Source organism: Photinus pyralis, unplaced genomic scaffold, assembly GCF_008802855.1.
Source record: "Photinus pyralis isolate 1611_PpyrPB1 unplaced genomic scaffold, Ppyr1.3 Ppyr1.4_unclustered_Scaffold337, whole genome shotgun sequence".
Lineage (NCBI taxonomy): Eukaryota > Metazoa > Arthropoda > Insecta > Coleoptera > Lampyridae > Photinus > Photinus pyralis.
The window spans coordinates 108278-135872 of NW_022171387.1; the positions used below are offsets into that span (position 1 = coordinate 108278).

General features: G+C 37.9%; 3 protein-coding genes across 5 annotated transcripts; 1 reads left to right on the top strand and 2 right to left on the bottom strand.

Moving 5' to 3' along the window:
* Positions 1-4072: 4072 nt before the first annotated feature.
* Positions 4073-12466, bottom strand: LOC116182062. 2 transcript variants are annotated; one of them, XM_031502558.1, is made up of 10 exons: positions 12331-12466; positions 12013-12286; positions 11625-11963; positions 6064-6170; positions 5799-6020; positions 5543-5752; positions 5182-5496; positions 4513-5133; positions 4305-4460; positions 4073-4249 (listed from the first exon to the last, which is right to left on the bottom strand). In XM_031502558.1, exons 1-10 carry the CDS (start codon positions 12403-12405, stop codon positions 4202-4204), a joined length of 2367 nt encoding a protein of 788 aa, XP_031358418.1. In that variant the 5' UTR covers positions 12406-12466; the 3' UTR covers positions 4073-4201. The 2 variants fall into 2 exon arrangements, with proteins under 2 accessions (XP_031358418.1, XP_031358417.1); XM_031502557.1 differs by having other exon boundaries at positions 4073-4262.
* On the bottom strand, positions 12339-13098 carry LOC116182064 (frataxin homolog, mitochondrial). The gene is made up of 2 exons (XM_031502562.1): positions 12740-13098; positions 12339-12689 (listed from the first exon to the last, which is right to left on the bottom strand). Exons 1-2 carry the CDS (start codon positions 13031-13033, stop codon positions 12447-12449), a joined length of 537 nt encoding a protein of 178 aa, XP_031358422.1. The 5' UTR covers positions 13034-13098; the 3' UTR covers positions 12339-12446.
* Positions 13099-16492: 3394 nt separating this feature from the next.
* On the top strand, positions 16493-24452 carry LOC116182063 (cysteine--tRNA ligase, cytoplasmic). 2 transcript variants are annotated; one of them, XM_031502560.1, is made up of 12 exons: positions 16493-16653; positions 16702-16892; positions 16945-17244; positions 17290-17506; positions 17553-17763; positions 22659-22897; positions 22948-23181; positions 23229-23373; positions 23430-23635; positions 23681-23843; positions 23889-24100; positions 24148-24452. In XM_031502560.1, exons 2-12 carry the CDS (start codon positions 16714-16716, stop codon positions 24262-24264), a joined length of 2223 nt encoding a protein of 740 aa, XP_031358420.1. In that variant the 5' UTR covers positions 16493-16653; positions 16702-16713; the 3' UTR covers positions 24265-24452. The 2 variants fall into 2 exon arrangements, with proteins under 2 accessions (XP_031358420.1, XP_031358419.1); XM_031502559.1 differs by having other exon boundaries at positions 16945-17506.
* The last annotated feature ends 3143 nt before the right edge of the window (positions 24453-27595 follow it).

Below are 27595 nucleotides of genomic sequence, written 5' to 3' on the forward strand. Positions count from 1 at the left end.
TCCTGGTCTTGATAAGCTAAAGAAAGAAAATAATTGACAGGGATAGAACATAAACGAGAATTATTGTCACAATCGAGGGTAGTTTAATAAATGATCTCAAAATATTACAAATACGACACTGTAATATTTATATCTGAAATGTCAATGCCACTTTTTAGCAAAAAAGGGGATCAATTCGTGAACTGAAAAATTATTAAAACAGGCTTCCGCAGAAAATAACGAAGCTACAATGGTTAAATGACTATTCAAACTAATAATGTGGTAATTACAATTCGATTGTATCGAAAACCAGTATGTAATCAAAGGTTATATTAAGGAGTCATCGAAAAATAAAACCACAGCTGGTAACGACCTTTTCGAGATCAGAAAGGCACTGTTTTGCCTTATCTGTAGCAAACGAACCATGTAACGGAAACTTGTTGAATATTTTAAGTTTTAGTAGATTTCAAATTATATTTGGGTAGAAGTGCGTATGGAAAGATTTTAGTCGAGGATATAAATTTCTGTAGATATTCGCGCGGAGCGTGTGTCGCTGCGGAGCACGCGGCTCTGGACCACCGAATTAATAAGAGGTCCATAGTAGATAGAATTTGTCGGGTATTTTGATTTTGAGATCCTTTCTTTTGAAGTGTTTCTGGAATAGTGAATCGGCGTTCGGGAGTTATTCAGCATTAAAAGAATCCCTGCGAGTAAAGAATTGCGTTCCAGCTTAATGTGCGCATGAAAGACTTCCGTTGACCAAATAATTATTTTGTTTTGATTTGAATTGTGCGGATACAAAATTCCTTTTTAAATCTAATTTTAGGTTCAGGAGACAATTTTAATCCGAGACAGTTTTTCTTTGCATTGAATTACGCGTGTGGGAGAACGAAAAGAAGATTACGACCTCTAGCGGGGAACTAAAGCACTAAGGTAATAACAAGTCTACTGTAGAAATAATAATCCTGGTTTTTCCAAAAAAAGGTATTATTGAACGTGCATGCGACTTGGAAGATTATCTCCAATGCATTCAAATCTATACACTGGATACTCAATTATGACGAATGGAACACAGATACCTTGAACCATTTAGGCGGAGAATAGTGAAGCTTTAAGGGATAAAATCAACTGTTTACAAATATAGAAATGCGTATGCAGTGGAATGTTTCAGTATAAATTAAAGTAATTAAACGAAACATATTTACATTATGCATTTACAAGCTACCCAAAATGAAACTCATTTATTCCTCCGATAATAATTACAAATACATTAAACATTCTTGCGCGGAAAAATTCGCATGCATAGGTAGCTTTAATTAAATTCCATTTCATTCTACTTTTTGTGGTATAACATGAGGGGGTTATATTTGAACTGCATAGCTCGTTTCATTTTATAGATATAGGTGTTGCAAAAGTATTTTATTAAATTCTCTTAATTTGTAAGCACCAACTTGTAAAAATATGGTAAATAACGCAAACTGAACAAGCAATATAGCTACCTATGTTATTACAAAACAGGTAACATATACAGCAACAGTAACAGGAATCTAAAATAAATTGCAAAAGGAGAGTATTAAAAAAGCTGTAACGTGAAATTGGGACAAAGCGCGTATATAAGGGAGAAATTGATAGAGAAAAATGCCGGAGAAAGAAAGAGGAGAGAGAACAGAAAAAAGTACCAATGGAAATGTAAAGAAAAAGTATGGAGTAACACAAAGAATACGAAGAACAAATCAAGAAACTATAAAAACAGAAAAGGATTTTTGGAAGATGATAAACAGCAGAAAAAAGAAAAAGTAGGAAGAAGGTACAATTATAAGACTGGAAACAACATTTTGCGAAGTTACTACAAGGGAAGCAAGGGAAGGAGGAGGCTATGGCAGAGGTAGGAGGTCAGCAATTAAAACGACTGAAAAAGGGAAAGCGGCAAGGAGAGACGAGATAGGTAATGAGGCGTGGATTTTCGCCACAGATAGGCACAAGGAAATCTAGAAAACTAGATATGGAAAGGGTGGGTTTACCCCAAGAGTGAAAGGAAGAAGATTGTGCTGATCTTCAAAAAAGAGAGAGCAAAGATGGTGTGGGAAATTATAGGGGAAGTACCTTAATGAGAAACACAAATAGACTTCAGAAAAGGGAGGGTAACGATCGACTGCACAAATATGTATTACACACATTGGTGGAAAAGGAATTGGAAAAAAGGGCGGAAACGTGTTCGCTTTTTTCATGAACTTGAAGGCGACGAAACGTTGAGTGGAACGAGATAAAAAATGGAAGATCTGAAAAGTCACAGATGATGATACTTGGAAAGGGGGTGGAAAAAAAGGAAAACGGGATAGAAAAGGTAAAGAAAATTAAATATTAAGGTCTGGAGCAAATGCGCAAATAAGAGAATTAAGGAAAAAGGGGGTGGTGGTGATGGAATATGTGTGATGAATAAGAGGGAGGGTTGATGAATGACTGTACAACAAAAAAGTACCTATTCGATGCAGTGGTGAGAGGCGCACTCTTGTACGGAACGAAGATATGGAGATGGAAGGAAATGGGAGGAACTGAAGATATTATAAATGGGACCAACTGTCACTGAGGACCTTGCAAAATCTCATATTTACTGCATTTTTTCGCGAAAACCTATAAGGACGATTCGCGTTATACCTTGATATTTCTTTAAACGAACCGCATTCAACATATTGTGCTCTCGAGAGCTCGTAACAGAATTGAACGTGACTTCCCGCTCGATGGCTGAACAAATAATTTCCTCAAAATTACTATATTTTGAACCGCACCGTTGACGTTCCTATGTCCCAAAACCGAACGCATGCACGTTATTCTTCCCTGACGAATCCCAATTTTTAATTAATCAACTCCCTAAAATGGCATTTTATTAATTAAATCGGCCATTTTGAATCAAGAATTAATCTAATCCTCATTTCTTTTAACGAATTACAGGAGAGCTAGTGTCATAACTCAAAATCTAACGCAATATCGCTTTTTCCCTGCGTATTTTCTACATCTGCAGTTTTGGTCACGTACACTAAACTCCGATAATACAAGCCTTTCTAAATATCGGACAGACTGGCTCCAAGACTTTCAAAACTCGTTTCCAGTTCAAAAATGTATATGGAACTCATTGACACGAAACTATAGATAGCCGATTTTACGGAGAACTTAAGAAAGCCTAATTTTGCAGTGATCAATTACAAACTTGAACTTAAATCTACCAGGAAAGGTCCTTTCCTAAAGGATTTGTGGCAAACAAGGGGCACCCTGTTCTGCTTATACATTTTTAATGTCGTTACTGAATCGCAATAAATTTAAACTAAGAGTTTATCAGAAAAATTCCACTGCGAATCTGTGTGTAGCAGCTCTTTCTTCTGGCGAATTTAGAAGCATTACTAAGCGCCATTTTGTGAAGTGTTAATTAATTGGAAAAAATAGGTAGGGATTAATCCGGAGAAGATCTTAGAGAAATTCTCTTTTCAACTACAATTTAGTTAACCACGCCTTCCGCTACGAAAATAATCGTTCTGGTTTAGCCAGGATGAAAGACTATGCTTTTGACCTTTAGAGTCAAATTTTCCGGCAACTTTTCCGCGAGTTTCGCGACTAATAAATAAATAAAATAAAATAAAATAAAATAAAATAAAGAAAATAAAATAAAATAAAATAAAATAAAATAAAATAAAATAAAATAAAATAAAATAAAATAAAATAAAATAAAATAAAATAAAATAAAATAAAATAAAGTAAAATAAAATAAAATATCCGTCGCGACGGTCCAATTTGCAGTTCCCATTGTCCAATACTGTCTGCAAGGAAGACCGTACCGAGTCTGTTTGGTATGAAAATCATCGTCTGCCTGAGTACGCTTTGATATGAGGTACAGTGATTTTAATGTATGTAAAATTAAGTTGAAGAGAAACTTCACTAAGCTTAAAAATAAGCAATTGGCGTACAGTTATTGTTAGGGCAGTGTCAAAGAATTGGCAGTTCCTCATTTAACTTCCGCGATAATGAAAGAAATGGAGATAATCACAAAAAAACAAAGATATGAGGAGCTATATTTGTAGTACTACAATACATACGAGTATTTTAATTCATCCTTGCTTTAACACAGTAGTAATATCTAGTACAATTTTCGCATCGTGAGCAGATAAATTACACAAACTAGAATCATTAAATTCCCAGCGCATCGAAACTTGATTCCACACCCTGTCCACACTTAAACCCATCGGTATGTGGAAGAAACTAGTCCAGTCTGGTTGCCATTCTCCAGTTAGTAGCTGTACGTGATATAAAGATATTAAAAAAAAAAGTATTTATACCTGATCAAATGGCCGATAGCCCACATGAAACATAGTGTGCAACAACTTGTTGCTCGGCGGATTGGTGTGGTTCGGTTCAAATGGCGTTGTCTGCTCACTCACATTAAGGCGTTGGAGTAACCATTCGGAATTGCCCAACAAGAAACTATGAATAACCTGGAAAGAGAGGAAAGGTCAGGCAACATTCTGCAGCGATGACTATTTACACCTTTAGACCTTTTTTTCCCTCAGTGGTCATCAACAAATCGCTCACAAGGGCCTCGCACATCTGCACACTCTGTTCAACTCTCTTGCAACCTTCGCACTGTTCGTTGTATTCCAATGCTTCTTTTGCCTGTTTCAATAGCTCTTCTATTTCAGCTGTATGTTTATCATCTTCATCGATACTACAAAGCGCTTCTGCAACTGCTAGCGCAACCGCTTCAGAGGAGCTATTCATTCCGTCAAAACTACACACCGAGTTTTTATGTTCTAACGACTTTGAAACACTAGCCTCGTCTCCAGCAAATGTTACACTCTTCCTGTTTCCTTCCGATTTATAAATGAGCTCTTTGTATAACGCACTAACTAAAATTTGTATTAAAGCAGATCTTCCAAGCGGCGTGACATCCGCCGGAAGAATGTCTTGCATTAAAAACGCAATCCTAGGAATAGCATCGTGAATCGAATCCCACAGCTGCATAAAGCAGGCAAGGACAATAGTCATCGCCTGATACATACTAGCGCCTGTTTGTACCGCTGAAATAACAGTCGACGTAATTGGCTCAAGAAATGGTTTCACAAAGCTTAGAATTGCGCTGTACCAAGCAGGGTAGTTGAGGTTCCAAACCTAGGGCTACAGCCTAAAGAAAACTGCTAACCCAAGTTTAAAAAATACCTCACGCCTGTCCATACATTGAGCCCAGCCTTTATTGGTGTCGATCGTCGATATTAACAACTCCGTAAACTCTGTGTTATTACCCACGGTCAAAATTACACTGGTTAGGGCGACAGAAAGATCATAGTAATAATCAGGATCGCAGACGACAGCATTGGAATAAGTAGTCTTGCAGCTATCGTCACCAAGACACAAAAAACCATCGCATTCTACACTTTGCTGGCTTTTGACAAATGCGTATTTCGATGGAGAACCTCTCTCGATCGACAAGGTTAGCAGTTCCAAACTTACTTTACCATTTCGCATACCCAAGACCTTCAATTTATTATTAGTGAATTTGAGGCCCAAATGCAGTACCTACCCTTAAAAGTGACGCCCAATTGGGTTGGGGTTGTGCTAACATTCCCATTATTTCCAAAGCGATAGCGTAGTTGTCTCTTAGGTCTGATAGTGATGTAACTCCTTTGGGATATTCTGGGAAAATGTGCGGAAGCGCTATCGTTACCCATGGGCTGGGGGATGACGAACGAGATCGAAATATTTCCAAATTGTCGACGTCTTTTCTAAACACCTAAGAGATTCAAATGAAAGTGTCAATTCGATGAAATGTCACCTACCTTGTATAAAATGTTAAGAGGAATGCCTCTCAGAAGTAGACATAGGAACAATTCTTGACACTTGGCGTGAATATCTCGAATAATTTTACTTTGAGAATTGAGAGAGAGCCCAATAATTTCGTCGGCGCAGTTACAAATGCACGGAAGAAGTTGACCAACACACAACAGTAGATTAGCAATATCTACTGCGAAGAGTTTGCTACGACATTCTGATGGCTTTGCCTGAAATAATAATTTACTGATCGGCATGTGCTCCCATACACACCTGCATGTATCTAACGGCCAGAATTGTTAACGATTCATTTAGCATACCCGCTAGTACCATCTGCGCCATTTTGGGTGGAACGGAATTCCAAAGATCTTGCTTGGTACCTTAAAAAATTGCATGTAACATCATAAAGTGCAAATTGTTACGTAGTGAAGCTTTCTAGTATTTATGATAATCTAACTAAGCGCTTTCAATGTTTTTGTCAAACTCAAAACCTCAAACAGTTGTGTCGATAAATAGTGGTTTGCTCGTAACTTTTGAAACACAAGGATACACCAAAAACAGCGTCCGAGAAGTTTTGCCTCATTTGAAAATTCAAACAAGTTTCGTTGTATCATTGGCAAGATTCCAATGTGCACGATCCTTCACTGAACAAGGATTGTAGCCCACCCAAATTCTGTACCATCACATTCAAAAAAGTTGGGAGGTGCCATTTTTTCATTTATGTAAAATTAAAGGTTTGAATCTTCAGAAAAAAATCATCGTAATTTTAATTCGTTAATTCTTAAAGAGTTCAACCTATAGACCGTTAAAGCGGTTTTGGCTTGCATGTATTCAGTAGAAATCTCCAAAAATCTACCTATCAAATTTTTGGAAAATCATCTCTCTAAAGTTTGCAGAAGTATCCTTTTGCACGTAAAAGAAAGGGTTCGAAGTGAATATTATTGCTACTATCTTTTTTTTTCAATAAATCATCACATAACATTGGTTATTCTTAGAATATTCTCTTAACATACTAGAAGGTATAAGAAAATAAACCAAATATCCATAAAATGTTCTATGAGTATATGTATACGTTCGTCTGGCATATTTCAAGCATATTAAGCAGTTAATATACTGAGAACAGACTATTATTAATACATCCCTTGATTCAAATTCAAGGGAAAAACATTAGAACTTTTTAAAAATGGCAGATTTCACTTTTTCCAATTATCTACGAATTATTTTTTTTCAAAATATTGCATCGAAATATCCATCAGCATCAAAAATTACACAACTTTGCCAATTTAACCGAATCTGTAAGTACAATAATAACAACAAAGATATCCATATTATCCTACTAAATTTAAGACACCCTGTATAAAGAAGATAAAGGTGGAAACATCCATCATATTGCAGCAAGCATCCCAGACATCGGGGCACCAGTAGCCGCCATCGAGGCGCTATTAAAGATTAGTCTCCGGTGATAAGGAACGAAAGCATATGTGACGCTTTCTTTCCGACCATATTGCGGGTGTTGGAGAATGTGTCCGTGAACTTTCTAGAAACATTCCGTTTGCTATATAAGCAAATTGAGTCGTGTTTAACGGAAGTTCTAACATCGATGCCGAAGCGATTATTAGAGACGTTATCGCTCATATTTGATAAATTTACATGTTATAAATTATATACAAGTGAATGATAAATAATATTTACATGATTAAAGTCAATTCATTTAAGGACTGGTATAAATTTATTGTTAATTAATTGCAAATAAATAAATCAAGTTACAATATGCCTTTTATAGTGTTACAAACCTCGAAAATATCTACAATAATGGGGTCATCCCGCCTTCATTTTTTATTTCTGATCCACAAAGTACATTAAAAATAAAAAGACCCGTGTGTCCTCAATTTTTATTTGCGAGTAAAATAAACCCAAAATAATTTATTGAAAAGCTGTGTTTTTAGTCCGAATTTGAAACGCTTCAGACTAAATACGTCACAAAATCTCACAAACCTACAACCAATCACGTAGAAGTGAGCTGGCAACCTTACGCGAGGGTCTGAAGTTTGTCACATTTGACGTTTTGAGAGGGATGTTTAACTGCATCTAGCACGAAAGTGACAAGTGCCTGTGACAGATGACGCAAGTTATAAATGCCATTCTCCTGCAATATTGCCAAGTCGTTATGTCATCTGAATGGTTCTAGGAGCTGATTGGTCGGGCTTATTACGTCACAGAGCCCGCCACAATCATATCGTTTTGAATAAACCTTTAAAACCGCACATGTTCATTATTTTTTTGCTAATCAGCCTCTATTTTTAAATAAACTTTTACTGTCCAAAAAAATGTTTTATGGTTTCAGGTACACGCTTATTAAATTAGAACTGCGGAATGCAACCATACTGTAAACCCCCGTTGTAGTGTCCTGAGTCCACTCTTATTTTTCTACCAATTTTAGAAATTGTAAATACGGCAGATGTTACCTTACGCTGAAACCAATGGAGTAGTTGAGGAAGTTGGTCTCTTTCAGGATAAATACAAAATTTCTCCAATTGTGAAATTAGGTAAGATGTATAGAAGCATAATGAATTAACTATGTCTTGGTGGAGAATCATGCTCCAAGAATGGCAGAAGGCACCCGAGACACTAGAACAGCTTCTACAAACCTATAAAAATACGAACTCAATTGAGAAACTAATTTCCTTACCTCCATTACTATGGAGACCATACTGCATAAGAGGAACGATTTCAATTAAAGGAATCAAAGAGTTGTATAGACCTTTGTAATCTAAACTTGGGTCTTTGAATATATTCAAAGCTTGGGTAGAGTCCTATACATAAGGAATCCATTTTGGTGTAATATAGGGAATGTGTTTCTGGTAAAACTGGACAAGGGCTGTAATTTTAAAATTTTGGAGGTTTTCACCTCCCAACAAAACTCTCCACTGTATGACAGTTCTAAACCATCTAAAATGTAATTTTTATGACCCGTTATCTTGTTCCCGAAATTTTCGAATTGTTTCTTTGCTCTTTTGAAACTTTTATATAACCCCATCCCGGAAACCCTGTATAACTACGTACTTAAATACTGTCTGAACTGTGAGTACAATAATTTCTCTCCATTTGTTTTAAAAGGGGAAAGTAGCGAATATTTTTGAAATCCCAATAGACATAGAGGCGCCATAAAAGATCAGTCATCGGCGATAAGAAACGAAAGCGGATGTGACCGTTTGTATTCATCGTGGTAAAGACGACGCATTCTTTCCGGGAAATATGACGTGTTTTGTTCGAGAACATTCTAGAATACTGGTTTGGAAGCGTTCGCACGTGAAAGTTATAGTTTGTACCAACCAACCAATTTATTTCGATGAGACCTTTTATTAGAATACCATGAAGGGCAGAACATGTGTTTCCCCCCCCCCCCCCCCCCCGTTTAACTTGGCAACACTAAAGGCATGCGTATGCAAAATCTGCGACCTATTGGTTGTCGTATATAAAAGCTATGCACTTTTTACTCTCAAAAACAGCACCTCAGGAAATAATTCGTGTGGGGGGGGGGGGCTTTTAGACAGCGAGATTTGATGCCCGTTTGGCACACCTTGAAGGTATAGGCCTGCTGAAAAAAATTCCAGGACTCTAGGGCCATTCCCCTAGAAGAACTTCGAAATGGCAGAAGTGGGTCCGGACGAACGGACGGACAAAACGCAAACAATAGAACATTTTTTTAATTCTTAAACAATGCGCTGAAAAAACAAAAGTTGCGCACAACGCCCGAATCGGGAAAAATACTTATGGGACAAATTTTTCATTTTTGAAGAAATTTGTTCGATAGACATTCTCACACAGATAAATACAGAATTTGACGAGAGCATCCCCAATTGTGTACTATATATAAACGTGGTATTGCTCAAAATATGGAGACGAAGAATAAACGGACAGACAAACTAAACGTACGAAAAATTCCCCTGAAAAAGAAATAATACACTTTTGACGGCTGTATTAAATCTCAGGTGACGCTTCGACGTTTTTGGTAACGATTGCGTTCACTCTTTTGGGAGTAACGGATGAGGAGATATACAAAGGTTCGTGTCGGCGACTTTGATTGACGTAGCGCGGCGAGAGAGATAGTGCAAGGGGGATTTCTGTCACTGTCACTCATTGGTAAACTGATCATTAATATAAAACATATCAAATAGGCTGCTCTATGATGCGCTGGAGTAGGACAGAGAGTCCCCTTGTGGCCCTCTCTCTCGGATCGCGCTGACCGACGGAGCGCAAGTTCCTGTAGGTATAATTATAGTTCAGTGGTCAACAGTAATTAGAACCTGTGGAGGAACCTACGCTATAAGCGAACGGAAGATGTTGGAGTACGTCCTACCAGGGAGTCTTCTTCCAAGGTTCGGCAGATATTTTAAAGTTTACCAGGTGAGTGACGCCGATGCCCCCTGATGAACACAAAAAGAAACCCAGAAGTGCTCGTGAGTTTCTGCGCCGAAAAAGGTGAGCAATTTTTAGTTTCATTTGTACCGGGAGACGATACTTGGGTCCTCTACTTCACGCCAGAACCTAAGGAACGATCAAAACAATGGCGGGCTTCCAGTTCTTCAACTATAAAAAAGTTCAAACTCCGTCAGCGGTGAAGATATAATTGCTTAATTGATATTCTGGAACAGGAAATATGTTCTGAAGCTAGAATGATCTGAAAAGAGGTACAACCAGATACGTATTAAGGACAAGTAAATCATCGCTAGAAGCCCGACAAATTTTGGCGCCCTTCCCCACCATATCGCCTCGCTTCTACCCGCCACCCCGCGTTTTTCTTTCTCTCTATCTTATTTTGCCACCCTAGTAAACTCAAAACTTTGGCGCCCCCGTGGAACTTAGCGCTCGAAGTTCTATGGATTTAAAGAGGCAAGGTACAGCGAAACATGAACACAGCTACACCAGGCTGTACAGAACAACACGAAGGGCGCAAAGGAGGTTCCTTTGCCCCATGACAATGCTCCACCCCCCTTGCCCAGACCACCGCGGACCAAAATTAGAGCAGATTAACCACCCTCCATACAGCCTTACTGATCTGGCCCCCACCAGTGACTACTCTGTGTCTTCCTCAACTTGAAACAACACTTGGAGGAATGAAATTCTCAAGAGACGAAGAGCTAAAGGCAGCTGTTGATTCTGGTGGATGAGTGATACGACGCGGGTATAAAAAAGCTTTCGAAGCCCAAAAGTTCATTGATCATGACGGAGACCCCAAAGATTTCAGAATGTTTTTTTGGTTGCACTAAAATGATGTTTACTATGTGAAAAAGCATTGGAGACCTATAATTTACGGACAACCCTCGTATATATTCTTGGAAAAGGCGGTGGGAATGCCGTTCCCGACCCACTACACCACTGGACGGCTTACAATACAGATAGCATATGCAACACAGCATACATCAGCCCTTGTTCAGCGATCCCAAACTGTTGCATTTTGTTTCCATTATATTTGTCTTTTTGGGTTGGCCTAATTTTTAATTTTATGGCGAGTTTTGTTATTTTGCGCTCATTAACAATATCAAAAATGTTTCATTTGAAAACTACCCCTTGGTTTATAGAAAAAAATATTGATAAAACTCCATATACTCTGTGTGATATTGATTCAGATGGAGAAGGCATGCACCAAATTAATTGCATTTTAGCTCAGTGACAGAATTCAGAAGTTTTTTTATTCAAATTCAAAAATGATAATATCTATTGTCAAATTCCTCAATTCTCTCATTGAGTGAACTTAAGAAACCTAAGTTACAACTGAAAAACTATACAACAAAAAACTCTTAAGCAGCAAGCAACAAAAATGTACTGTAAACCTTGCATATAAGTCCACCACATTTGAACAACATAAGACCCTCTTTCAGACTCAAAAAATGGCTTATGATTTTCCCAATCTAAGGATTCTGCATCTTGTAAGATGTAAAGTGAAATCAGTCGACAATGCATGTCCAATAATCTTTCAGCCAAAGCCTCTACCATCTCTTGAAACTGTTTATACATGCTTTGCAACGGATTCGAATAACCCTGCTTAATGGGACACCGCTGCACATAAAACCAAAGACTATTTTTAATCAAAGCTGCTGCACCCAGTGCGCCCATTAACACGGTCAAATCCGCGTGGTCTAAGGCTTCCTGAGTTAAAACATGAAGATGATCTAAAATTGGGTCAGATTATCGAAGGGTTGAGCAAAACCGGGCAAATACCCAGCAGTTGCTCGGATGATTTTCCAATCGACACCATGAATTTTTCGGGATCGGACTTCTTTACAATTGGTCCGCCCGTCTCCAAAGCTTCGACCGCACTTAGATCTTGGTTTGCTTTCGGAATCAATCCGGAGTTCTTACGGAAGCCCGCAAAGAACTCGTCCTCCCACCACAAGACCAATTTGACCGAGGCAAATGTGGCGAATCTGGGGAAATCGAGACGACCGCCCACGATTCCTGGACAAATAGTTTCTTGCAACACCGACTGCTTGTTCTAAAAATGAGGGTGGTCCAGCTTCTTGTACTAAGATCCATTACCTTGTAATATTCCAAGTCTCTTTGTAACAATATGTGGACTTTGTCCATTAAATTACCATCCTCCATTATCTCCATGATTAAAAAAGAGTTTTATAAATGAATACGTATAATTAAATTTAACTATAGGAACACTTTGAAAAATCTACTTTATCGTTGGTAATGTTAGCGAATTCTTCTTGTAATAATTGATGCAAAGTGCGACCGTCGTGCTTATAAATCCAACAATTATTAGTAGTATCAAAGTCGTAACGTTTCGGTCCAGAAGAAGGAGAGCTAAGCCAGATCTGTCGATTCGGCGTTTGCCTGTTGATTACATAAGTTCCGTGGGTGCCACCACAGTTAACAGTTAAAACTCCATCCTACAAACAAGTCCATTCTAACAAACGTATAAAGCTTTAATAACACTTACACTGTAAGCCACATCTGCCGATTTAAAGTTTTGTGAACTCTCTATAAGCTCCTCAATGTATTCGGTTAAGGAATCGAGGGTTTCATCACACACTCTTTCATACGTTACGTGATCAATAGTGGGTTTCGTACAGAAATACTCATGTCTAAATTGATTAAATAATTTGGTAACTATGGGAACTTCTGATGGTCTTCTAGATGCAGGAGGTAGTTTATTACAATGAGTAATTAAGTTTCGTGCAATGAGAACATTTAAATTATTTTTTAATTGTGTAACTCTCTTAACAGACTGCATTTTAATGTAAAACTTTACCAATTACACAGCCTAATTGTTCACATTCAAAACAAATAATGTGAGGTTAGATTGTAACAATGACATGCAGAAATTCAAATATACCATTTGTCATACAAGATTTTTTTTAATACATATAATTACTTATAGAATGATAGTCCAAGTATACACCGGACGAGATTGGTACAGACTAGCCGAATCAATAAACTTTTAGCTTGTTTAGTCTATAAAACAATTTGTATTCGCTTGGCAGCAATGATTTTAAATCAAACGCAGGTATTTCAGTGTCATAAAAACCACACTTCGTTTCTGTCGATCACATGATGAGTTCCAACACTTTTCTTTGAAAGGGTTCCGTTTTTTCCGTACTGATCAATTAGATAATTTGAGTGGGTCCAATGTAACTCCAGTTTGTCCACTACTCACTCTGCTGACTATAACAAATATCTATAGGGGGAAGGAGTGAACAAAATTGCACGCAGAAAGAGTGATTGATATGCATTGAAGGATAAAATAGAATTTTAAAAGACGTTTATGGAACTCCTGAAAGGGATTAAAAGGATTGTAGGGTTCGTGGAGGTGGTAAATAAATGTAAATGAACATCGTTGAATGCCCAAATCAGGCGTGACGGTGGCGTAAATGTTATGTGGAGCAACAGAAAAGGTGAGAGCGGGAGGCGGATGATTGAAACGTGAAAAGGATGTGAATAAGGTGTGAAGGCGCGTGAAATGGTTTTGAAAAGGAAGCTTTATTAAGATAACTTGAAGGAAGTGTAAAGAATGCGAATAAGATGTAAAGCAAGATTGAAAAGGCCAAAAGGGGCACAATAAATACACGAAGTAAGTGTGATAGAGATGTGAAGTAGGAGATAAAAAGGAACCCTTGTGGACGTTGTAGGATGCTGGAAGTGAACGTATGGGAAATATATAAAGGCACGGTGAAGGAGAAGGAAGTTTAGGAAATATATAGTTATTTAAACATTTCTTTATTAATTAGATATCAAATTATCCCCAGCAAATCTACCAAAATGTATTTACTCCTAGTTATTATGTTATCAAAAATCTCTAATCTCTACTCCTAGTTGTTATTTTTCGTCCCCCTGGCAACCCATTTCATAGCTATCTTGCCATCGCCACAAGAGCCCCCCCGCGGAGACTGGAGGTCAGGGCAGACGAAAACGAACATGGCGGCCGACCCGGGTCACATAGGGTTGTAGAGTCGAACTTGGTGGATGTGTGTTGGATGGTTTCGTAGCCGGTATGGAGCTTGGTGTAGTATCGACATCGAGAAGATACGCAGGTTTAACGCGATCCATACTCACACGCATTTCAGATCCTTTCTATCGGATGGTGACGGTCCTGGAATCTCTACGTAGGGTCCGGTATATGGAGGTTGAAGGGATCGTCGTACTGTGTCGTCCCTCAGGAAAACGTGGGAGCATGTTGCAAGGTCTTGAAAAACAAAAACCTTGGGTGTCGAATGGTGAGAAGCAGGAACTGGGCGAAGGTCAGCCATATACCGTCTCAAACGCACTACCAGTGGCGTATTTACGGGGGGGGATGAAGGGGATATATCCCCCCCCCCCCCAGAAGAATTGAGTTATCATCATAGCTATTAGGTATTTAGGTAATACTCCGCTATCCGCTCCGCCCACTTTAAAATAAAGGCAATAATATATAGGTATATATAGAGAGCAATTTTGGTTTTGGTTAAAGTCTAAAGTCACTAAAATCTAAATATTCTGTAGTATTCAGTATTCACTATTCAGTGAGTTATCAGTGTTGGCAGTCAACGATTTGGCTATTCGGCATCGATCGGCAATTCGCTACATTGATGCCCAAAATAACAAATATAGGTATCAGGTACTTAGTACTGCTACTGAGGTGAGGTACCTGCGTCCTGCCTTTCACGAAATGACGAAAAGAATTTTAAATATTAAAAACAGGATTTTTTTGCCCATAACTTTTGATTGAGACGTCTAATCGAAAAAGTACGAATCGTTTTGGATTCTACGCACCCAAAATAATAAGAAAAAGTTTTTTCCCGAGAAATTTTGGTGCAGTCGATTTTTGGGAAAAAAGGAAAGTAATACACTGCCTTTTTTTTGCCCAGAAAAAAAAATTGTCTCAGATCGACCGGGGAAAATTATTTTCGTATAGAATGTGGCCTGTAGAATCCATAATTTCAAACAGTTCCAAGATCGGACTACTAGATCAAAAGTTACAGCCCTTTGAATTTTTTGTCGAAATTGGTTTTTTGCCCATAACTTTTGATTGAGACGTCTAATCGAAAAAGTACGAATCGTTTTGGATTCTACGCACCGAAATTAATAAGAAAAAGTTTTTTCCCGAGAAATGTTGGTGCAGTGGATTTTTGGTAAAAAAGGAAGGTAATTTTTTGCCCAGAAAAAAAAATTGTCTCAGATCGACCGGAAAAAAAAATTTTCTTATAGAATGTGGCCTGTAGAATCCATAATTCCAAACAGTTCCAAGATTGGACTACTAGATCAAAAGTTACAGCCCTTTGAATTTTTTGTTGAAATTGGTTTTTTGCCCATAACTTTTGATTGAGACGTCTAATCGAAAAAGTACGAATCGTTTTGGATTCTACGCACCCAAATTAATAAGGATAGATAAATGACTACCAGCATCAGCAACCTGCAACCCAATTTCTATTTCATACCCCCCCCCCTCCCCCTTCTGGGTGACTGTATGTGCCACGAACTTGTTTAATCCCCCCCCCCCCCCCCCGAATACATTTCTACGTACGCCACTGCGCACTACGAAGCTAGATGCATCTTCTTGTCGCTCAGCTTCATTCTGGCGAGTTAGCATTTCACCAGGTAAACGAAGTGTCTGACCGTATACGATTTCTGCTATGGAATATGGATGCTTGTCAATCTTCCTTGAAAGCTGTGCGAATTCCAAGAAGTACCTACAATTGGAAGAGCTTCGAGCCAAGATTCACTATGATGACACATAAGCGCTGCTTTCAACTGTCTATGCAAACGTTCAACCATACCATTGGCACAGGGATGATAACTACAGGATCGAGATCTTTCTACCCCAAAAATATTATTAAGGGTTCTGAACAATGCAGACTCGAACTGGCTACCTATTTCATAGCTATCTTGCCATCGCCACAGAAGTATATATATGGTGGCGTATGGGAACCCAAATTTCCCTTATCTTTTTCCGTGAGATGTCCCATTCCAATATTCTTATTGACCACTTTTGTGTTCTGGCATCCTTTGGAGATGACCGTACCATTGTTACGTTTTATTTTATCCTGTGTGTTAAAGGTAAAATCCCATACACACTTAAATACATTCAGATAAATCGAAAAATACAAATTTATTTTATAATGCTGTAGATACACTGGCATTTAAATATATGTTACAACACTGCATTGAACTATGCGCTTGCGTCAGATATATTGACAAGACAAGGCAGCAGCGTGTATGTAGCCACAGCAACATATGCTTTCGTTGCACAAAATTTTGAAACGTGGTGGTGTGATTCCCACAAAAGGAATTAACCCCTTATTTATCTAATCGTCTACAGCCCTTTACTTAGGGCCAGAGATTCAATTTTACGCGTTAGAAATCCCGTACTGTCTAAAAGTAAGTTCTTCATTCAAAATCTATAACGGCCACAATTTTAAATTACAGCAGCTTTTGATCATGTCCAAACGTGTGCAACCGCAATGGACACCGCATCCGAATTCCAAAACACCCGTGTTAAAACTGTACAACAGTTTAACACGACAAAAGGAGGTTTTCGTGCCACAATCCGGCCGTAGAGTGAACTGGTACAGTTGCGGGCCTACGGTTTACGACTCATCGCATATGGGGCACGCCAGGTGTGTAAGTTTCATAAGGTAACCCCATAAGACTCTAGTATTACTGTTACAGGTCGTACATCACCTTCGACATCTTACGAAGGGTGTTGAGCGACTACTTCGGATACGACATATTTTACGTGATGAATATCACAGATATCGATGACAAAATAATTAAGCGTGCCCGTCAGCATCATTTATACGAGAAGTATGTTTTAGAAAACAAATCCCTTGAAGAGATTCTCGTTGATGCAAAAGAGGTATGTAAGTATATGTGCACTTTTTGTAATAGTGCTGTAAGGAATGGTGAAGAGACTGTGGCAAAGACAAACGATTCAGATAAACAGAAAATGATAACAAAGACAGTGAAAAGGTGTGTTGCATCATTTTTTTTTCGTTTCACTATCATATTTCGCAGGCTGACTGATTGTGTGGCACAGTTACAAAGTGCATTGAAAAATGGAGATAATAACGCGACTGAGTTAGCCTTAGATAATTTAATTCGGTATGGGAAGGATCCGATTTCCGAGTGGTTAGATGCGAAGAATGGCGCTTCTGTGACTGATAACGCAATCTTCAGTGCATTACCGAGATACTTTGAGGAAGAATTTCACAAGGATATGGATGCTTTAAATGTAAGCCGTCGATGATTGCGTGCACTTGTGAATCATTAGCCTTCAGGTGCTTCGTCCTCATGTGTTGACAAGGGTTAGCGAGTATATTCCGGAAATTGTCGAGTACATTCAGACAATTATAGCGAACGGTTTGGGGTATGAAGCGAATGGGTCTGTTTATTTTGATGTGGCCCAGTTTGATAGTAGAGAGAAGCATTTTTATGCAAAATTGGTTCCTGAAGCTTACGGTGATACTAACAGTTTGCAGGAGGGAGAAGGTGGGTTTATTTGTTCTGTTTTGTAATTGTGACTTGTGCTTATGGTAGTTTGTTATTCATTCTCTGCAATCTAATTGTTGTAGTAAGAAACTCTTATATAGTTAATTAAGGAATGGACAATGTTAAAAACACAAATTTTGAAGTATTGAATTTATCATAGGGTTAGTATATGAGGGGCAACTGAAAACTGCTTCCCCATCTAGGCACTAATTTTGTTAGAATTAAGTATCAAGTACAATGTTTTTAAGGCTACATTTCCCAATAAGGAAAGCTCCTCTATAGTCAAATGTTGATTTTGTAGTTTAACAAATGGTTGATACTGGATACTTATTCTTTACACTGATGAAAAGAACATTTGTACAGGGTTATTTCGTATATTTTGACAGTGAGAGATAGAAAAACCCTTTAAATACTACAGTTGTGGGGTTTATCAAAAATCGCCACAAAATGAAGAGTAAAAAAACATGATTGTTGTATAGCAAAGAAAGCAAATTTGGTAAATTTTTAATGGAATGCCCTGAAATGCTGCAAAAATTTGCATAGCTATCCAGGATCGTGAGCAGAAGCAGTAAAAAAATTGTCCGAAGACTGAGTGGAAGCTACATGGTTCTCAGAAACTGCTAAAGTTGCAAAAAATATTGGAAAATTTACATTAAAAAAATTAAAGCTATATGAATAACAAGTTAAAAAGTAATCGTAAATGATTTACATAAAGCGCATTTCCACTTGCATTCATTTCCCATTTGTAAGATGCAACTTCTGTTAAAATCGTAAAAATCCGGCCACAAATATGATAGATAGCGTTGCACATGGGCAATCCATTGTTGACGTGCTACTTCAATTTCAGTTTATGAGAAGAATTTCATATCAATGCTTTTCTAAATAAGAAAGTTGGAACTGCGCATGCGCAAACCTAAATTTGGAAACTAATGTTAGATTTTCCCTTGTTCCAAGCGCCAAAGTATCAAATTTCACTTAAATGCTTCCATAGATAAAAAAAGTTGGCACTGCGCATGGGCAAAATAAAATTTTGAAACTGGCGCTAGATTTTCCTTTATTCCAAGTGCCTATGTATCAAATTTCATTCAAATACTTTTATAAGAAAAAAAGTTTGCAATTTGGTTTATAAATGGTCGAGATGCGAAAAGGGCACTGTGAATTTTGAATCGATTCGACTCAACTTTTGGCATTGCGTATTATATGGCTAAGGCTATGCTCATATTGAATTTCATGCAATTCAGTTCATAACTAACGGAGATGTAAAAGCGATCGGACATTTCTAAACAAAATTATCGTTCACACGGACAGATAGGGGGACAGACAGGCAAAGGAACAGACGGACAGACCAACAGACAGACGACAGACAACAATACAAAATTATAAATGATCTCTAGGATGGTTAATAAACGGCAAAAGTGTAAAATTATGGAACATGTAAAAAACGGTTTGTTGGTTTTTTTACAATAACTTTTTTAGCAATAAACGCAGAAAAAATTCCTTCCTTGGTGCAAGCCTCGACATAACGAACCAAATAGCGAAAAAAGTAGAACAATAGCTCTTAAGATAAAGAACTAGTAGCGTCGCAAAACGAGCGGACGGACGGACGGACAAAGTGGACACAATAGTGCATTTTTTTTTTATTTTTGTGGAAATGCTCTAAAAAAAGGGATAATTTTGCAGCAATTGCGCACAAGAAAAATTAGGAAGAATTCACCAAAATTCAAAAAATTAGAGAATTAAAGATTAAAAACAAATTACAAACATACAAAGAATTAATAAAATCATTTGGGAAATACATAAATTCGCAAAATTAAACAATTTTCCACAATTTATTTGAACAGTACAGTTCTTTACTTACTAAGAAATAAGAAAAATCAAAAATTTTCAGCAAGTGCATACAAAAATTCCGAATTTCCGTAAAATTTTGAACATTAAGACATTTGGAATGTTTCTAAAAAATTAAACATTTTAAATAGGTACTAAAAAACAGAAAAAATAAATTTAAAAAGATAACAATTCGCTCACAAATTACAAAAATTTAAAGAATTCGGAGAAATTAAAGTAAATGTAAAACATTTAAACAAGGAAATGTTAAAAGAGAATTTTAAACATTCGCACAAAATGGTGGTGGAAATTCTAAAAAATCATAGTTTCAATTAGGAGAATTAAAATTTAAAAACAATTAGAAAAAAATTCAGCAAGAAATTAGAAGAATTCGAAAAAATCGGAGATTTGAGAATTTATGTAATTTGAAAAATTCATAAAATCATAAAAATTTGTGACGAGAAATAAATATTATAATAAATATACGTTCGGCAATCTTCGGCGCTTAATGCGGTCGAAAAACAAAACGAAGCGGTCACGTGACTTTTGCAGACCTTCGGAAGAAAATTTACCACGGCGCCGTCGTCCGAGTTACCTCTTCGCGGTAAACGGAAAAAGAAAGAGAAAACTTGCCCGCAGGTACGTACGCCGATTTCGACCTCGAATCTCTTCGCCGGAACGCGCTATTCAAAAACTCCGGTTTTTCTCCTCTCGCCTCCCTGGAGGGGGATGGTAGGGCGACCCCTCGTCTCGTAGATCTCTTCAAGATCTACAAACGCGCAATTGTACGTTTCGCTCTAACTCTAACGGTTCTGCCGGTTCGCCGGTAGAAGGCGTTCAAAGTTGGAAAATTCGAAAAACGACGTAATCGCGACCGGCACTCCGGGTCGCGCGGTTCCCAAACGTGCAGCCAGATATTTATCGCACCCCGGCACAAATACGCTCCTCCACGTCGGCCAAGATCTCAGAAAACCGGAAAAGGATCTATCGAGCAGTTTTCGAGTTACGAATTTTTTTCTAAAATTTTCGATTTTTTCGCTTCTTATGGCAGCTACCCCGACGGGTGGCGAAGGAATTTTCTTAACCCCACCGAAAGTCGCGCCAACTATCTAAACTCCCCGAACCGGCGTCCCGACGCCCTAACCCGAACCGTATAGCTACGGCAAATTTTTATCCGCGCACGCGCACCTCGACGACGATGCTCTCCAGCCGCCCGGCGAATTTTCCTAGGTACCAAATTCTCAGAATCGATCCGAAATCAAAATTATTCATTTATGTCAAATTCTAAAAATTAGGATAATTTTAAAAATTGCAAAATACGAAAAGTCCAAAAACTCTGACAAAATAAAAATCCACAATTTTAAAACATTGTTTAATTTCAAAATTTTGAAAAATTGAGAAAATTATAAAACAAACATGAAGAGATTAAAAAAATCGGAAGAAAGCATTAAACACATTTCACAAAGTATTTGGAGACGTTTAGTAATTAAACTCATCTTATAACTTCATTTTGTCGTTTTGAAGTAAACACAGTGGCGTACGTAGAAATTTATTCTTGGGGGGGGGGGGGGGATTAAACAAGTTCGTGGCACATACAGTCACCCAGTGCGTACTATTATATATATATTTATGGGCAAAAAACCAATTTTGACAAAAAATTCAAAAGGCTGTAACTTTTGATCTAGTAGTCCGATCTTGGAACTGTTTGAAATTATGGATTCTACAGGCCACATTCTATAAGAAAATATTTTTTTCCGGTCGATCTGAGACAATTTTTTTTTCTGGGCAAAAAAAAGGCAGTGTATTACCTTCCTTTTTTACCAAAAATCGACTGCACCAAAATTTCTCGGGAAAAAACTTTTTCTTATTAATTTGGGTGCGTAGAATCCAAAACGATTCGTACTTTTTCGATTAGACGTCTCAATCAAAAGTTATGGGCAAAAAAAATTCCTGTTTTTAAAATTTAAAATTACCTAAATACCTAAGGGGGGTATCCCCTTCATCCCCCCCCCCCCGTAAATACGCCACTGAGTAAACAGTTAAAACTAGAAACTAAATTTGGGATGGTGTCGGTTGCGAGTTACTAGACCAACTTCCGTCTCGATCACCTATACAAAAATGTGCTTCCGCTACCCCTGGTTTCTCTTTTCAAATAGTAAATTGTCATTTCAAAGTGAATCAAGTTTCATAAAACTTCCCCTTTTCGACTATTTCCTCCTCAGAGCCAGACATTTATATTTAAACGGTTCACAAACGGTTAAACAAAATAAAAATCGCGCAGAATATTGCAAACGTTACAATAAATTATTAATTAAAGTTATGAATTTTTCTTCGTTGACCTCTGACATTTTAATAATGGTTTCTCAAGTTCCTCTCAGACAAATTATCAGCAATGCTTTAAAATGTGTACAGTGTGAAAATCAAAAGGAAAGCGACGATGTTGCGCCGAAATGTGCTCCTGCACTTCGCACCCGGTTTTGTCATACACGTGCGTTAACTAAATTTCGTCTGATAAAAACTCCTTATCGCAAACGACCAGATGTCCCCACATTTAGCACACAATTTTACGTTTTACAATTAAATACACAAATCTCAATAAACCAACTCTGTGCTTATTCGTAAATAATGCCCTAAATTAACTTAACAAATTGAAATATAGTCATATACAGGGTGTCCCGTCACTATATTTCGTGTGTAGATCGAAATAGCTTCTACATGACGTTACACAACAGTATAATATGATATAAAACATATGAACTTGCGCTATACAGGGTGTTTACTTATTTGATTTACCTACATAGCAAACGGAAAGTTTCTACAAAGATCGCGGACATTCTCGAGAATTCCCGAATGTAGGTGTATCGCATTTCTCGGAAAGAACGCGTCAGATCTACTTTCGTTCCTTATAGCAATCTATTATGGCGGCTGTTGGCGCCCTGATGCCTGGGACACTCGCTACACTACAGTAGATAATTCAAGTGTCAAAACTTCCCTTTTAGAGTACCTATTTAAAACTTTGTACACCATTTTACTTTTGTAATTCAGTACTTTTACATCTATCTAATCTTTAGGTGACTTAACAACCATTGATCAACAAAATGAGAAACGGTCACCAAACGATTTTGCACTGTGGAAGAAGAGTAAAGCGGGCGAACCAGCTTGGGATTCACCTTGGGGGCGTGGCAGACCTGGTTGGCACATTGAGTGTTCGGCTATGGCATCTTCCATTTGCGGGCCGACACTTGATATACATACGGGAGGAGTCGATCTCAAATTTCCTCATCATGACAACGAAATTGCGCAAAGCGAGGTATTTTAGCGCAGTTTACAGATGAGGATTACTACAGTCTCAAATTGTAGGCGTATTTCGGGTCGCGTGAGTGGGTCAAGTACTTCCTTCATTCGGGTCATTTAACGATACAGGGTTGCAAAATGTCTAAGTCTTTAAAAAATTTCGTAACCATTCAGCAAGCCCTTTGCGAATATTCGGCCAGACAATTGAGGTTCGCATTCCTGCTACATTCCTGGCGAGACACCCTTGATTACAGTCCGAATACGATGGAGTGTGCTGTTCAGTATGAAAAATTATTCAATGTAGGTGTATGGGGTGGTTTTACATTGTAATGCCTTTTTTGTGATAGGAATTCTTTTTAAATGTTAAAGATGTCACTAGGAACATCACTCAAAGCACCTCCACTAAAACATTCACCAAATGGGATCAACAAGAGCTAGGGTTATCAACGAAATTCGCAGAGACAAAAGTTAACCTACACACAGCTCTTTGTGGTAAAGCACAACCTTGGCGTATTTGCTCGACGGTTGCCATTACAGTTTGTTCGTAGATAACATTGACACAAGGTCAGCTCTGGAAGCCCTACGGGAGTTAATAACCACAAGTAATTTGTACTTAAGAGATAATAAGCAACCAAATGGAGTATTATTACGGGATATAGCTTCATACATCACTTACATTTTGTCAGTATTTGGCGCCATAAATAAAGAAGACACCATTGGCTTTCCGATTTCCCAAACTGGACCATCGGGAGATGTTAGTATCTTTGACACGCCCACCTATTTCATTTTCTAATTCCAGGTGGAATCAATTATAATGCCCTACCTCAACATCATAGCCGAGTTTCGCGAGAATGTCAGAAACCATGCAATATCTCTCAAAGCGACAGACATTCTAAAAGAATGCGACAATCTTCGAGATGAAACGTTTCCAAACTTGGGAGTTCGCCTCGAAGACAAAGAAGGTTTGTTAAAAACATCTTATCCGCGCTTATCCAAAATTCTGCTAGGTGGCGGAAGTGCCGTGAAATTAGTCGATCGTGAAACACTGCTGAAAGAAAGGGAGGCAAAACGTCAAGCGGAAGCGGATAAGTCGGCCGAAAAGGAGAGGAAGAAATTGGAACAGGCTGCGGCACAAGCGGCGAAGGAGGCGCAAAAGCGTATTCCGCCGGCGGAAATGTTTCGGATGGAAATTGGGAAATACACTCAGTTTGATAACACTGTAATGTCCCCAATTAATTTGGCAAGGTCTCAAATTGTGCTTTTTAGGGCCTTCCAACGCATGACGCAGAAGGCAAAGAAATTAGTAAGGGGCAAGTGAAGAAGTTACTCAAGTTACAGCAAGCCCAGGAGAAGAGATATCAGGAATTTTTAGCATCACAATAACACATCCCTTTGTCTGACTTCATAACTTCCTCCCAGGGTCAGAAGTGACAATCGTGCAAGAGAAAGTAATTGTTTAATCAATTTGTAATGCTTAAATGATACGTCAGTATTCAATTGCTGCCTACCTAATTTGTAAATGAAACTGTAATTTATTTAATCTTCAACTAATTAAATGTAAATTACTAGAGCGATCTATTATTTTAAAATGAGAGTTGAAATGGTACCGATTGTTGAACAAACCAGATGCTTCACAGGCTGAATTTACTCTGAATAAAGCGTAGTATTTTTGCTCAAATGAAACAAATTTATAACAGTTCTTCTTTACCTCGAATAAATTGTAATTTTGTGTCTTACTGTAATGTTGGTTGCATACCGCTGACTTTGTTACAAAAGTTCGCATTTACAGTAAAAGCAATGTAGCCAGTTTTCCTACCTAAATTCGTCTGGTTTATTTATTATTGGTTAAATTGCTCTTGCCTATAGCCTATTTGTATTATGTTAGAGATCGTTTGAAAACTAATTAACCAGGCGTGGAAAACAATTTTGTAACGAATGCGAATTTAGGGATGGACAGTACATACAGAACGGAGTATGTAAAGTTTCCTATTGACAGTCGCCAAATTTGGCCATTTATAATTTTAATATGTGATTGATGGCAGAAACATATACTTGAGATAAGTTCGTAAACTTAAATTCTAGGCAATAACACCAGGAAAATTTATTTCCTTTTTTATTTTCCAAAATATGGCACCCTAACAGCCCTCGACGTTACCCTTAAAAAAAGATTATTTTAAAACATTTTAGTAAACCCCGGCGTTATTGTCTAATAATAATAATAATACTTTATTGCTCAAACAGAAAACATTCCAATAATAGAGCAACAATACACTATTTACAAGAGTGAAAAAAAAAAATTATATAACTAAAATAGTATACTTAAGTAAAGTAGGTAATATTATAAACATACAAAATTTGTAAAAACGCAAGAAAGATAATTAAATTCGATTAAATTGCGCAACATAAACCAAAAATATATATAAATTATATTAAACGTGCAAATGAACAACAGAGATATACAAGAGTTATACAAGAGATATAAGTAATAGGAGTTACGGAAGAAAAAAATAAAATAAAAAATAAAAATAATAAGTAATAATTATCTTGGAGAACTATTGAGCTTAGTAATGAGTTGGCGAAGTATTTCCGGTAGAGAGGTATGTTGTATATCACAATCCTGGCAGACCATACTAAAATTGCGAGACATGATTAATGTAGGGGCTTTACACAATATATTAGTTCTCGGAGTGCGGTAAGTGAAAGTTAGTGTAAGCCTACTGTTGCGCTGAGGAACAGAAAAGTTTAGGTGTGCAAGGAGATTAGGAGAGTCTACAATATTGTGCAATAAGCCAAATAAAAACTTAACACGGCATTCCATCGACTGGACAGTACCTACCTATACCGGGATAGGAGAGATTGGTGTGGAAAGCCTCTTTCAGGATACGCACCATCAAGCTTAAAAGAAACGTACTTCAAGAATCTGCGTTGTACTTGTTCAATAAGCTTTTTTTGCACATCGTACTGCGGGTACCAAACTATATCGCAATATTCTAATTTGGGTCTCACTAACGTAAAGTACAGGCGAAACAAAACCTGTGTATCTGTAAAAGATTTTGAATTTCTTATAATAAAACCTAATGTTTTAGATGCCGACGCACATACAGATTTGACATGTTCAGAAAATTGTAACTTCGAGTCAAAGATAACTCCAAGATCTTTTACTAATGAAGATCTAGACAAAGTAGTAAGTATCATTAATCGCGTATTGGTATAAAATGGGTTTGCGTTTTCTGCTGTACGTCACTACCTTACATTTGGGTAGGTATATTTAAACTGAGGGAATTGAGTTCACACCAACTATAAACCGAATTAATTTGCTGCTGTAAGGAAATACAATCGCCGATATTAGATATTTGTGTATATATTTTCAAATCGTCAGCAAAAAGGAGATGGGGTGTAGAGATTGAGTCCGAAATGTTGTTTATAAATAGGAGAAATAAAAGAGGGCCCAGATTAGACCCCTGGGGTACCCCAGAGGATGCAATGAATGGATCAGACATGAATCCATTAAACGCGACAAATTGATGCCTGTTAGATAAATACGACGAAAAGAAATTTAAGAGCGAATCAGATAAACCAAAAAGTTCTAACTTCCTAATTATAATTTGGTGATCGATTGAATTGAACGCTTTTGCAAAATCTGTATAAATTACATCGACTTGACCGTGATTGTCTAGCACGCGCGTCGTGTAGTCAGTGAAACAAGTCAAGTTAGTCATAGTGGATCGCTTTTGTACAAACCCATGCTGTGATTGGGTGAGATAATGTATTTTACACATGAGTATATACAATTGTGCATAACTATTTCAAATATTTTTGCAAAAGTATTCAAGATACTAGTAGGTCTGTAATTTCAAACCATAGATCTATCGCCAGTTTTATGTATAGGGCAAATTATAGCTGTTTTCCAGACCTCTGGGAACTTACATGTTTTGAGTGATAGATTAAAAATACAGCAAAGAGGTCTGACTAATAATTCCTTAAAACATTTGACGATATTGACGGGAATGCCGTCATGACCAGAGGTATGTTTATCCTTTAGTTTGATAATAGCATCAAGTACCATGGATTCAGTGACCTGAGAAAGGTCTAGCTAAAGCATTCACCTTTCACAGGGATATTCGACCCCTTCTTGATCTTCACTCAGAATTCAGATATTGTGGAACGAAATCAAGCGCCCTGCCACCCCCGGGAAAAAACTTCACCGCCTACCCAGACCCGCGACGGTATATAGAGCGAGAATGGTGCCGTCCTGCAAGTGGTCGTGGCGACGAAGGCAAAAAGTGCGTGCTTTGACCAAACTTAAGGAGCAATTGCGAGCAGCGAGCAAGAATAGAGATTTTGTGAGGCCTGGGTCCTGATTTTTCACACCCGATTCTATTGGATTGCGGGAGTGGAGGTGAAAAGGTTCGCTTAGGGATTGGTATTTGCGTACCAGTACATTTTTCTTTAGTCTGCGGGGGAAGGATGGTTTTCTGAGAGAATGTGCATTTCGTTTAATTGCGGAAAAGAAGTCCGCCCGCCCACCCTTTGTGAGCTTAAGGTTGTAACCAACCCCCCACCCAGCGAGACCACAGGTAAGGGAACCCACATTCTACCAACCGTACCCCCAAAAATTAGCGGAGAAACCTTCTTTTATATGGAACGTTTTAGGATATGCGGTTATTTTAGGCAAGTGATTGTCAATAGTAGGAGAGCTGGTAGACATTGTTGG